At 39.4% G+C, this 13,083-nt stretch overlaps 2 protein-coding genes across 2 annotated transcripts; both read left to right on the plus strand.

Annotated features, from left to right (window-relative positions):
• The first annotated feature begins 3,145 nt into the window (after positions 1-3,145).
• Positions 3,146-5,746, plus strand: LOC145470611 (uncharacterized). Its single transcript, XM_081454415.1, has 3 exons — positions 3,146-3,323; positions 4,457-4,588; positions 4,808-5,746. The coding sequence occupies exons 1-3, from the start codon at positions 3,146-3,148 to the stop codon at positions 5,026-5,028; spliced, it is 531 nt and encodes a 176-aa protein (XP_081310541.1). The 3' UTR covers positions 5,029-5,746.
• A 1,014-nt stretch (positions 5,747-6,760) lies between these two features.
• On the plus strand, positions 6,761-8,521 carry LOC145469762 (solute carrier family 35 member G1-like). The gene has a single exon (XM_081453563.1). It carries the CDS (start codon positions 6,964-6,966, stop codon positions 8,176-8,178), a length of 1,215 nt encoding a protein of 404 aa, XP_081309689.1. The 5' UTR covers positions 6,761-6,963; the 3' UTR covers positions 8,179-8,521.
• Positions 8,522-13,083: the final 4,562 nt, after the last annotated feature.

Consider the following 13,083-nt stretch of genomic DNA (forward strand, 5'->3'; position numbering starts at 1 on the left):
GTGTGGCCAGGTGAAAACCAAACGAAAACGCTAGTGTAGTGGAAAATATTTTGCTTGTTTTTCGTTGAGATGAAACGCATATTTTTAAAAACGCCCTAGTGTGGTCTGGGACTAACTTAGAGAACCGAATGGAAGAAGGGACAGAATAATTTAAGCGAACTTAACTTTATTAACTTTGCACCTAACATTTAAATAAATTAAATTTATTAACACATTTGGAAGTTGTGGATAAACGTACTTATTTAGCCTCTAGTTTATATTCTGTTCTCGTTTCAATCTCTTACCAGCAAAAGTATATTGGTCTTTTTCGAAAAGTGAATAGACCAATTTCGATATATTAAAGTTCAGTCTAAAACAATAGACCTCAGGCCACCTCAGCACAACCCCATCGTTTTAGGCTGAACTTTAATATATCGAAATTGGTCCGTCTATTATCCCGAAGCAACAAAATTTATAACGTTACAAATTCTTATGAATATGGAACACAGAAAGTGACAGCAGGTGACACTGTCCATTCCAAATAATTGCTCGTCTGTCCCTTTGATCGCTGACGGAAATATTATACCGTTTTTTTCTGTTTTTTCTTTTTTCCGTTATTTATTTTTGCTTTAAGGCTTCTTCGAATACCTCAATAAACTGTTCAAAAATGTATTAAAATTTCGAAACGGTTGAAATATAGAAATTCCCAAATATATACCAAACGATCTCAAAATATGCTGCCAGACACGACAGACGAACAACAACTGAGCTGAGTGAAGTATACACACGCTTAAAACATGAAACCTCTGCTTTTTCGCCCCTTTGCAACGTTATTTCCACTGGTTTTTACGGATAGAACAGAATTGTTGGTCTCTGTGTTCGGCCGTTTAACTGTGCTGGTGCTGGTGAATCATAAATATAGCTCGCGGTTTTCGGTTTTTCCGTTTTTTCGTGGCGCGAGGCTAGGGTAATACTTAAAAACGACGACCTGTTTCACAACATTAAAGGGGGATTTGTAAGTATTGTGAAATAACATCCAGTGGTCTCCAAGGCACTCTGGTGCATATGACGAGGCCTCTGTCCTGCGATTAGATTATTCCATGGTAAAGGTGATGTAAATTTCACAAGCTTGTTTTGTCCGTAAATCCATGTTAAAAAGCTAAGACCACACAAGCACAGACAACTTAGCGAGCCTTCAAAACTTTTATGCTTCGTTATAAACATCTCGAGCAATCTGTGTGTTTGTGAACAGTCTGTGTTAGATGTCAAAACTATTTGCTCGCTGGTTACTGAATGCAAGAAGAAACAATAGGCAATCTCGTTCCCAGAGCCTTCGTTACCCTTGTTCCGCTGGACAAGGGTAACGAAGGCTCTGGGAACGAGATTGAACAGTTGACCACGTGACGTGCTTTTCACTGGTAATGCATAATGTTAGTAGAAATGAAAAGAACATTTACAAATAAGCTTACATGTCAATTTTCAAGTTTATATCCCTTATGAGGAAGTTTTTATGGACGTTAGAAATTAGAAGGATTTGTATGGCAAGATCACGCTGTGCCATCCAGTCAGGCTCCAGTGGTTTTCAGTATAAATTCTAATATAAATCCTTGCAATTTTGCAAGCTTTCAAACGGCCCTAAAATTTTACCTCTTGATTTAAGAGCCTAACATTTTCCACCCTTGCTGTTACTTATCCGCTCTTTCTATCTCCAATAGTTGAATGCCCATTAGTAATCCTTTGTTGAGATAAATAACGAAAAGGTCTCTGGAATGCAAAGCTTCCTCGCTTTCATACAACACCTTCAAATAATTTTTTGCAATATTCAAATGTTACATGGCATTGGTTTGAAAATTAGTATTCTAGCTAATTGAAGCATACTTTTTCTTGTTTTGAATTTCCTTTATTCATTACCTTCTTGGATAAATATTCTCTGGGTACCAGAGGTTGTTTCTAGCTTATGCCGCGGCAAACGAGTGGCCAAGCCGTGAGAATAAAATGATAATATATAAATATTTATATGTAAACAATATAAAGGCTTTATACGGAAAGAGGAAACCGCCCATGAAGATTCTCTCACACCCAGTGTCGGTTGGACAAGGCCCGGGGGGGGTGGGTACTCCCTTATATGGGCTATATAGGTATGTGCGGTCCCAAAGGGTAGGGTTTATCAGCCGTTTTGGTCATAAATAAGGAATCGATTTTGGCCATTCTGGTCCTAAATTGGGTATGGTTTTAGCACTTTAGTCTTGGATTGCCTATATTTCTTAGAAGAAGCTACTTTTTCATCATTATCAATAAGACCGTCAACAAAAGCCCCTCATAAGTTATGTTTAGGGCAACTGTACCAGCTACAAAGGTCACAATTAGGGTTTCGAATTTTGGCCAGGTCTTAAAAAGGGTAGCCAAAATCGCAGATTTTGGTCATGAATAGGTTAAGGATTTTGGGAGGTGGGCCGCACACACCTACCCAACTTTTCTGGGAGTACTCCACCCCGGGGGAGAAGGCTAATAGTTTGTAGTTTTCACGCCGTATTACAGATTACAATTTTATCTGCATTTTACGAAATACAAATCAAAAGTTCTTTAAAAGTGTTAGAAGCCAATTTAATAGGTTTAATAGGATGTGTCAACCGAAGGCAATTTTGTGCCCTCTTTGCGGTGAACTTATATGATCACATTTCATTTCCTCGTTCCTCGTCGCTACTGAGTAATTTGACTGTTTTTATTCTGCTCGTATACCTGCAAATGCACGTTAGGTTTTAGATGAAACACTTCCGGTCAAAAATATCTGTATGAGCTATTGTGTTGTTCAGTTGAAGTGCGGCAAACGCAGTCTTACGTTAAAAAATTACGGAGAGGTACTGAGAGTCTCTGGGAAGGGGTAGCTGGGGATTTTAGTGGCTTTTATTCTTCGAAGCACTCAGACTGTTGGAATTAGAGTGCCATGGATTACCATGAAAAAAATGGATGATCACGAGTCTAACACAAGACAAACTAAAATTAACGGTTGAGTAATAAACAATTTCGTTTCTTAGCAATTGTAAAATCACGAGTCTCAGTTATAGAGACAGATTTTGTATCCTGAAGAGCGTTATAGAACATCTACCTCACCAAAAGTTTTGAAAACAGCTCGCCGCGATCGCTTGAAATGGAAGAGTAAAGCAAGATGACGAGCTCAATGGCCTTGATGATGCTCGTTACACTTCTTGTCGCTGGAACAGTTTGTTGCAATGACACGACTGGCTCTCTTGCTCAGCCTGACTGCGAGATGAGAAGAGTCAAAGATCACACACTTTTGTGTATTTTTATAGTTCACTGTTCTGTTCTTGTTTTCCTTCTGGCTAGTGAATATATTCTATAACGTCAACCCCGTTAATTAATGTCCCAGAAAAGGTTAGGCTGGCTTTGATTGTGACGGGAAGGGAGAGCGTGGCTTAATTCTAACACTTGTAATACAATGGATTTAAATCTGATATTTCCCTCAACATATATATTCCGCTCGATCATCATGGTCTTTAATTAATAGGTTAAGTCTGTATACGAGCCAAGTGGCCCATCAGGCCGGAGCTTATCCCGGTTTCCGTAGCACGAAGTGACTAGGAGTATTTCTACTCCTCGCTTGATGGAATGCTAGTCCATTGCAGGGTTATCCCTAGCATTAAGTTCGCCGGTACCCATTTATACACCTGCGTGGAGAGGCACTGTGAGAGTAAAGTGTCTTGCCCAACTGTACACAACACAATGTCCCCGGCCAGGGCCCTAACCCGGACCGCTCGATCCGAAGACGAGCCCACTAACTATGAGGCCACCGCTCCTCTAATTATCTCCATCACCAAATTCTCCCAATATATTCCACCAATCTGAGTTGGTGTACCTAAAAACCTAAATAAAAACAGCACAATGCGTTCAATTTAGTAGCTTTGTTACAGTGCCAAATAAGCCGAGATTCTTGGACAGTTTTAGGGTTTGAAGATTTGAAACCATTTGTACGTTGGATTCCAGCAGGGTTTTTCCTAACAAGTCTTGATAATTTTTTAAAACTTTAAATAACTGTAACAACTCACACTATAACGTAAGTGGCTTCAAAATTGGAAATCTTATTTCTTAATCACGTTGTTTCCATTTCTGGTATTATATTCGTACCACGGCCATTTTTGTTTATTTATTTAACTTCGCCTAACTAAAATGCTGACTTATATACTACAAAATTTATTAAGCAGGGAGACCATTACAGCCTAGCCAATTACAGTGGATCCCAGGGTACTAATAAGAATTAAACTTAAGCTAGCTACTCATATACAAACAAGAATCGAAAGGAAACCTGAAAAATGTTCAAATTGCTAGAAACAGCACGACGGCGGACACAGAATAGACCTCGCTATGTTGCACCTGGGACAGATTGTTCTCCAGGTTCTTATGTCGACAACGTCGTGCAGATCTAGAGCCCTATTGAAGTAGTAAACGCTGTATTAATTAGAGACTTGTTCTCTCTTGTTTCAACAGATACCCAAGTGCTTGATAAGTTACCTTCAGACTCAGGCTGCATCGTTACAGAATCTCAAAAGCGACCTTGAAAGCACTAAAGAGGAGTTGCAACAAGCTTCAAGTGGTAAGTATAAAACGTTTAACAAATTACCTTTACTGTATCCCTCAAATTTAAAAACGACCTTCGCAAAGTCTGTTCAATTACGGTGTACAATAAACTGAATTTCTTTCGTCTCAGGGATAGTGTAACCTGCAGCTTGCCGTAGTGGGCTGGCCGACCTTTACAACTAAAAGAACTAATGCCTTTTTTTTTTGTTTTTGTTTTTGTTTTTGTTTTTTCCAGGTCAATGGCCTCCTGGGCATTACTGTATTCTGGCTACTGGAGGTTGTCCAGCCGGATTTACTCGTTCCCAGGGCCATTTGCGTGCTCTGAGCCAATTCGCCGCCAGTGCCTCCTACATCACCCCGGCCAAATTCGGAGATAGTAGGATCCAGTGTCATGGACGCTGCGGTCAGTATGGTCAGTGGATTGGCGACCTATACATGGCGGCTTGTTGCAAGTGATGGAAGCAACACGAGAATCGTTCCAACCAAAAGCACTGCAATAAAAAACTTTGGAATTTAGGAAACTAGGGAGCTCATTTGCCAAGCAAAGTATGAAAAAATATGGCTAAGTGTGGTATCAGTGATATTCTGATGAGGGCACAATAAAACGATCTTGTTCAAAATACTCTTATTATTTACTGAGCATCCATTGTCAAATTCCAAGTAATTTTAGTGTCTTTTTACTTTTGGTTAAAAATGCCCCGCACTGACGTCCAAAAATTGACTCGCCTTACCCCCTCCAACCTTAAACGTCCAGTAGTATAACTGGAGTTTAGTTGAATCTTAAGCGCGCTACTTATTGGGTCACGTGACAAGGTTAAATCTAAACGTCGCCCGCAGGGCGATACAACAAGCAATAAATTGTTGCCCGCTCTCCCACTAACCAGACGTTGCGTTAACTTCTTTTTGCCTTATTACTTTGTACTTAACTCCAGCTATATAACAAAACACTGATCTGGCTTTGAAAACAGTTAGTTTTGTTTCCTTCGAACCTCGATTCTCGGGGAAACAAAGCTAACTTTCTCCCTCGGTGCCAGTAATATGGTGTATCATTTCACGGCTCCTTGCCATTTTACAGCTGAACGACGAGCTCGCAATCCGAAAGAGCGGAATTCTCCGGGGATTTCAAACTTCTACTGGTAGGCCTAAACAGATATTGTTCGGCAACTTTTGAGCAACTTTTACGATTGTGAGCAACTTTTCGGAGAGTGAGCAACTTTACTGTATCTTTTCTAAAAGCTAGCATATTTTTGGCATATTTTCACAATTTCGAAATCACATTCATAAGTAATTGATATTTTAACACGTTTTCTTTGAAAATTCACAAGAATTTCGCTAGAAACTCTCTTGCGTTTCGATCGGTATCTTATGTTGATAGATTCAGCAACATCACATGACAGTTTTAAATCTCGACTTAAGACTTATTTTTTTAAGAAGTATTTTTATAATTTATAATTTTATTTCATTTTTATGGTGATTGTAAAGCGCTATTGATCAGAATACGTAAATATGCGCTATATAAATGGGTAAATTACTATTATTATTATTATTATTATTATTATTATTATTATTATTATTATTATTGTTATTATTATAGATTCCAAAATATGAGTATGCCGGATGTGACTCCATTTTCAGAATGGAGATCCTGTGTTAATATTCTAAATATGGTATAACTAGCTCAAAATGGCGGACGGCAGGGCGCTTTCCTCTGACGATGAAGAATCCGATGAAGAACAACATCAAAGAGACCCAATCTAGGTTGCAATTGAAAATGGTGCAGAGCTTTCGAAGCCGAAAGCGTGAAGTAGTCGAGAAAAAAGGCAAATACAAGTCAAGTCGGGTGCAAAAGTCCATGAGCAAAGCCCCTGTTTATGACCAAATCAATCGAGGAAACCACTCGTTTTGTTGCCGTACAGAAACAGAGCCGGCTTGCTGCTCTTTGATTTCAGCAAGCAACTATAAAAATTTTGAAACAACTATTGGGGATATTTTTGAGCAACTTTTTAACATTTTTTGAGCAGAATCTGTCTAGGCCTGTCTGGTGGATCTGTTTCTTCGTTTAAAAATATTTTATTTGCGTTTTCTACAGCTGCCTTGTATACGGTGGCTGCGCCCGTCGTTGCATACGCTCGGTCGTATGTAAGGTTTATTTCCTATCAAAAATTCTTTGGGCGGAATCTGACGGAGTCAAAGGGGACTAGGGAGAAAACGTCGGGATTGCATTGCGTGACTGCCCGGATGACAAAAAATGCGCAGTCAACGTTACATAAGCTTTCATACAATAATTGCGAAGCATTACCAATACGAATTCAATTATTTGTAGCTTGAATCATGTGATGAATTAACAGAAACTTTTCTCACTTTCGAGAGACGTCAAAATATCTCAAACGCATGGCGGCGAAAATTTTCTCTCCATTGATCGCCAGACTTCGGAGGAGGGTCCAGAACGAACGCCTGTTGGAAAACGACGAAAGCTTCCTTCTGAGAGAAGAAGATTTCCTTGAAGTTCACGACGATGGCTCTACAGAGAACGTTACGACTGAACTAACGATAGAGGCAAACCAGTTTGATTCAGACAGTACAATTGCGAGAAATGATCCTGCCATAGAGCTTCGCGACAATCGTATTGCGAGAAATGGAAACGCGGAAGTGGTAAACATAAAGATTAAAGTACCGAGGAAAAAGAAGTTGGCTTTCCTAGGCATCATTTTGGCAATCATTGCGGCGTTGATGTTTTCTGTGAGCGCACTGATGGTTAAACTGGCTGAGAGCGTTCCAAGCACTGAGGTGACATTCATGCGACTAACATTTCAAATGGTTTTCTCACTGCCAGCAATGATATTCTTCAAAGATAAATTTATTTATCCGTGGAAGCAGAGCAGATTTTTATTGCTTCGTGGCATCTCCGGCACGACGGCGATGAATTTAATGAATCATGCTGTAAAACACATGCCTTTAGCCGACGCTAGGGTGATATTTTACATTTCTCCGGTGTTTACAGCCATACTTGGACGTATCTTTCTCAAAGAGTCAGTGAGCAAGTTTGATGTGATAGCTATGATACTAAGTATAGGAGGGGTGGTGTTAATTGGAAGGCCAACGTTCTTGTTTGGCTCTCTTGGAAAAAACTCTGGTTCTAAACAGGTATGGGTGCCTACTCTCCTTGCAGTTGGAGCTGCAATTGCTTCAGCAGCATCAGCTGTCCTAACACGCAAGATGTCCCAGGAAGTTGGCCCAAGAGTAGTGGTGTTTTACTTTGCTGTTGTTGGATCAATCATTAGCTTTGTAGTTTCATTAATCTCTGGTTTTAAATACCCAGACTGTGGAACTTATGACTCAATTTACGTGCTTGCAATCGGAGGTCTCGGTTATTTTGCGCAAGTGGTTAGTTCGAAGGCTTTGGCCATGGAAAAGGCATCAGTTGTTGCGTTGGTAAGCACGATAGGAATTGCCTTTTCATTTATTCTCCAGCTGGTAGCTCTGGATGTTGTTCCAAACAGTATGAGTATTGGTGGTGCTATCCTTGTCTTGCTTTGTAATGTGATTATTTTTATCAAGAAATTTCGTGACATAAAAAAGATTGACCCAAAACGTCCATTATGGTAAAAATGCTCAGCTCTCACCATAAATTAACAAGACAGAAACATTCCCTGAACAAAACCTTTTCAAAGCCAGCTTTGAAATCTTAGACGTAAACAATGAAAGCTGATAACAAGGTCCCCCTCCCAAATATAAAAAGAAAGATGATAAATTTCGGTAATCCATTCATATAAGCCCACTATTGCAGTGGTGGTTTTTAGTTTATGTTGATACAATATGATTGTAATGTTCATTTGTGGTTTAAGAGTTTAAACTTTTTTTGCGCAGAACTTTCCTATCAGTTATATTTTACTAGAATCCATTTGAAAATGCAAAATACCATGTGTGATGATCACCACTTCCCCCCCCCCCCCCCATCTGAAAATAGGTCTTTTCAAAGAAGTGACCATGTCAAGTGTTGCGTGACTATTATTGTTGTCATCGCCTCTTCTGGTAACGCAAGTAAGACTGCAGCATAGGAACTTATGTTCCATGAGGAACAAAGGGCTTCAACAACATTTTTCCAACAAAGTCTGTTTTGTGTGGTTAATTTTCTTTTACCTGACTCCCGGTGTCAAAATTGCCCACAGTATCATATAGTCTAGGTTATGGATGTCCGAGTATACCATTACATTAATTGGTGCTTAGTGCAAAGATTTGTTGCTACTTCTTGTCACACCCACAGTATGACAAGAAGTATGACTAGAGTTATATATATATTTTAACTATCTTACTATTGTAAATAAAAAATTAATAATTTGCTATAGACAAGTGTCTAGCTAGTGAACAAGAAAAGCATAAACAGCTTAATTGAAGAATATGTTGTATGGAGGGAAAACCCAGAGCATTTGACAAGAACAAGAGCTTCCAGGGGCAAGGGATACAATGTTTCTTAGGCCCTCTTAAATGTTTTACATTTTCTCCTTTGTTTATTCATTGCTAAATTTCATTTTTTCTTGAAGTTTTTAGACAATTTTATTATTTATCTTAGAAATATCTGTTTTTCTCTGGAAACAAATTTTCCATGTTCCCTTGTTAGCTTGTTACCCAAAACCCCATCAGTGCTTATATAATTTATACCGGTAGTACTATTTTATAAAAACTCTGTATTTGCATTTGTGTTGATGAAAAATTGTGCGCCTTTATTGTTTTACTTTGGTCATGGTCATGCTTATAATCGGGCCTCTGTGAGGTTCTAATCAAAGTGAGACCTTAGGCATAGGTAAATATCCCTGAGGTTTGATCAGCCATCTGACTGGTCACTATACAATAGAATCCCATTGGGGCAAAATAAAAACTTGATTGAGTGATTGATTGAATATTAATAACAAGTAAATGCCATATCAGAATGAAGTGCAGTATTTAAAAAAAAAAAAAAAAAAAAAAAAGATGTTGATAATTGAGTAGTGAATTCACTGGAATTAGCAATTATTTTATATTAAGAAAATAGAATCTATTTTAAAATTAGATATTTTCATGATCATGATGAAACATTTCTTTAGGCTTATTTTTAGCAATAAAATGTAATTAAACTTCAAGTTTGTAAACAAAATTGTTTTGTTTTTGTTTTCTGGTGTAGTTTAATTCTTGATGTTGTCAGTCTGGTCATAGTTAATAGAGGGGAATGGTTATGAAGCCCGGCAAACATCAAAGGAGCCAACAAAAATGCCAAGATTTAAGTTGCAAGGTCCATGACCGTGCGCAATCTTTTGTTTTACGCTCACGCACTATGCATGAATTACGTAATCACAACGTTTCTATTGGTTAATTCCTCGGTCAGTAGTGAACAACTATTGTGTTTTGTGCATGGTCAAGGCCATAAAAGAGAACAAAAACATACAGCAAAGAACTTTGTCGAGTTTCATAACCATTCCGCTCTGTTAACTATGGTCTTGTGCACAGAAATCCCCTCTTGTATAATCTCTACCTGCCAAATTTATGGTGTTACATACTGACCTTTTTTAAAATTCTTTGTATATTTAACACTTGCACTGCAGTACTTATCACAAAGAGATACCACATCATTCCACAAATCCCAACATTGGTGAAAGACCATGACCTGAGTGGCAGGTCTAAAACAGGGATGAAGGGTGAGAGGGGAAGGGGGGGGGGGTGAAAGGGGGTTTTGCATTTGTCATTATTGAGAACTAACTGTAAACAGGCTTATACCTGAGCACTTTTCAGGCTCATCCTTCACTTCTAAACTCTCACTTCTTCCCCCCACCCCCCTGCCCCGTTTTAGTTTGGTTTGACTTGGGGCTTGAAATTTTTGTTGGTGGTCTGTCACCAGGTTCTCTCATTTGAATTTTTTTTCTGAGGTTTATCGTTTTAGGCTGAATTTTAATATATCGAAATTGGTCTATTATCCCGAAGCAACAAAACTTACAACGTTAAAAATTCTTATGAACATGGAACACAGAAAGTGACGACAAGTGACACTGTCCATTCCAAATATTTGCTCGTCTGTGCCTTTTGATCGCTAACTGAAATATTATACCGTTTTTTTCTGTTTCTATTTTTTTTTTTCGTTATTTATTTTTGCTATAAGACTACCTCGAATACCTCAATAAACAGCTCAAAAACATATCAAAATTTCCAAACGGTTGAAATGCAGAAATTCCCAAATAAACCCCAAATGATGTCAAAATGTGCTCCCAGGCACATCAGACGAACGACAACTGATCAGGAGTGAGGTATACAGACCCTGAAAAAATGAGACCTCTGCTTTTTCGCCCCTTTGCAAAGTTATTTCCACTGGTTTTTACAGATAGAACAGGATTGTTGGCCTCTGTGTTCAGCCGTTCGCCTCGACTTCTACTACCGAGGATGGATTCAGCGACAAAAACTCAAGTCACTGAGGCATTTCTATAGAGAAAGGCTATTCTTATACGAATACTTGGTGATTCCAGCTGCGCAATGAATATGAAAGTGACTAGAGTTTCTTTGTTCGTGCAAAAATTTGCAAAACTAGAAATAACCCAAAACCTGTATTCCGATCGAAGAATACAATTCGGTCCATCGGAAATTCATGATTCAAGTTCCTATCGGAAAAGAAGCCCGTTTATAATGAAGGAGTGAGAGAACTTTGGCTTTGAAAGGTTCAGTTGCAACCAAAGACACTTAAAGGTGTTGAGGGTGGCCAAAGGTATAGCACGTTTGGAACTGCGTTTCAAATACCTCAATAAACAGCTCAAAAATATATCAAAATTTCCAAACGATTGAAATACAGAAATTTCCAAATACACCCCAAATGATCTCAAAATATGCTGCCAGACACATCAGACAAACGACAACTGAGTGAAGTATGCACACCCATGAAAAAATGAAACCTCTCCTTTTTCGCCTTTTTGTAACGTTATTTCCACTGGTTTTTACAGATAGAGCAGGATTGTTGACCTCTGAGTTCGGTCATTCGCCCCGACTTCTACTACCGAGGATAGATTTAGCAACAAAAACTCATGTCGCTGAGGCATTTTAGAAAACGTAATAAATTCAGTTGGGCTCTTTACCTCAATTATTTTAGATAGATATAAACCCAAGATAACTCGAGTGTATCAGGCCGAGACACATTCATTAACCTCAATCCTAAGGAGCTCAAACAGAGCAAGGAGCTCACTGGTTCGGATTAACAACACTCCAATAAAAGCAAATCTACAAAACCAGTCCAATACAACATTTGAAAACCAAACAAGCTCTGAATGGAACGATTAATATTCCTATTTTTAATATTTGCCTTTACGGAAACCCCTATTCGATACTAAACGTTTTGGTGCTTAAAACTAGATTGAAAGGTCCTGATTTTCTATCGGCAAGTCACTGACAATTCAGCGCTAAGGCTTATGCTGAAAACGGCTGAGTAATACTGACAAGTCTAAAACTTACAGAACCAAACTAAAGAGACAACGGCGTCGGTAATACCGAATAACGATGACATTGGCAGTCTATACGTTACACCTCTAATAGTTCCCTAGCATTATCTGAAACCGTTAATTGAGATCATACTCTAATCAAAACTCCTTGTTTTCTACCGCTAAATTACTGTTCAGTTCAGCTCCGCCGCTGTGTTCAGATTTTTCCTGAACTGTTCACTGAGAAGGGAGGGGTTGGTCAATCAACTTGAGCCACAGATCTGCTGTCACCTCTGGATCTTGCATCTTATCCTTGAGCTCTTGGCGTACTTTGCTCTTGTGCTTTGCCATATCATCCAAGCTTTGGTCGCACGCCTCTGGGTTACTGACCTCTCCCTTTGGGTCGACGATCGTCATAAAAATTTCACTCTTTTCTCCACTGAAGTGATCTTCCCACCAGTAAGAGTCGTAATACGAATAGCCGTCATAGTAGACGTCGCTATCTGCCACGATCGTTTCCATGCGCTTGTCAAAGATGCTCTTGGTAGTGGCTTTGGCGAAATCAGCGTACTGTTGGGCGTAGTTTTTGATGGACGTAACGTAGTGCGATTCAGCTGGGGAAACATGTGCATCAACAAGTGCCAGCTCCTGGAGAATACAAAGGTGCATGCCAGCGCCAATCGTGAAGGTAAAGAGACCGGCCTCAGCGTACCTCTCGACCATCAGCGTACCAATGATTTGGGTAGCAGTCTCTTCCTCTCTTGGCTGCAGCATGTTGGTCAGCTCTTGGTTGGTTAGTTGCCCGCTCTCTTTGGAATCAGTGTAGGTAATTCTCACCCAGTTTTGGATGCCGCTTATGTGCCCGTTAATTTCGTTGATCGTATTCTGGGTCAGCTCCTGGTTAACTATTCTCTCGATTTCCTTGTAAACAGCATCAAAGTAGTCAGGCACGCCAGATGGAAAGATGGAATTAAACATAAGTACAGCCACGTTGCCCAGGACCCCACTTAGCAGGTCTTCGCCGAGAGTTTTGGCAATGGACGAGACGGCAGATTTTGTACTGACCATCTGAGGGAATTGAGGT

This window comes from Orbicella franksi, chromosome 15, assembly GCF_964199315.1.
Source record: "Orbicella franksi chromosome 15, jaOrbFran1.1, whole genome shotgun sequence".
NCBI classification, from domain to species: domain Eukaryota; kingdom Metazoa; phylum Cnidaria; class Anthozoa; order Scleractinia; family Merulinidae; genus Orbicella; species Orbicella franksi.

Excerpts from the sequence above, each read along its gene's own strand:
- LOC145470611 (XM_081454415.1), top strand. The coding sequence starts at position 3,146 with ATGACGAGCTCAATGGCCTTGATGATGCTCGTTACACTTCTTGTCGCT. Across the intron at positions 3,324-4,456 it reads TCTTGTTTTCCTTCTGGCTA|AGACTTGTTCTCTCTTGTTT; the intron begins GTGAATATATTC and ends TGTATTAATTAG. Across the intron at positions 4,589-4,807 it reads GTTGCAACAAGCTTCAAGTG|GTCAATGGCCTCCTGGGCAT; the intron begins GTAAGTATAAAA and ends TGTTTTTTCCAG.
- LOC145469762 (XM_081453563.1), top strand. The coding sequence starts at position 6,964 with ATGGCGGCGAAAATTTTCTCTCCATTGATCGCCAGACTTCGGAGGAGG.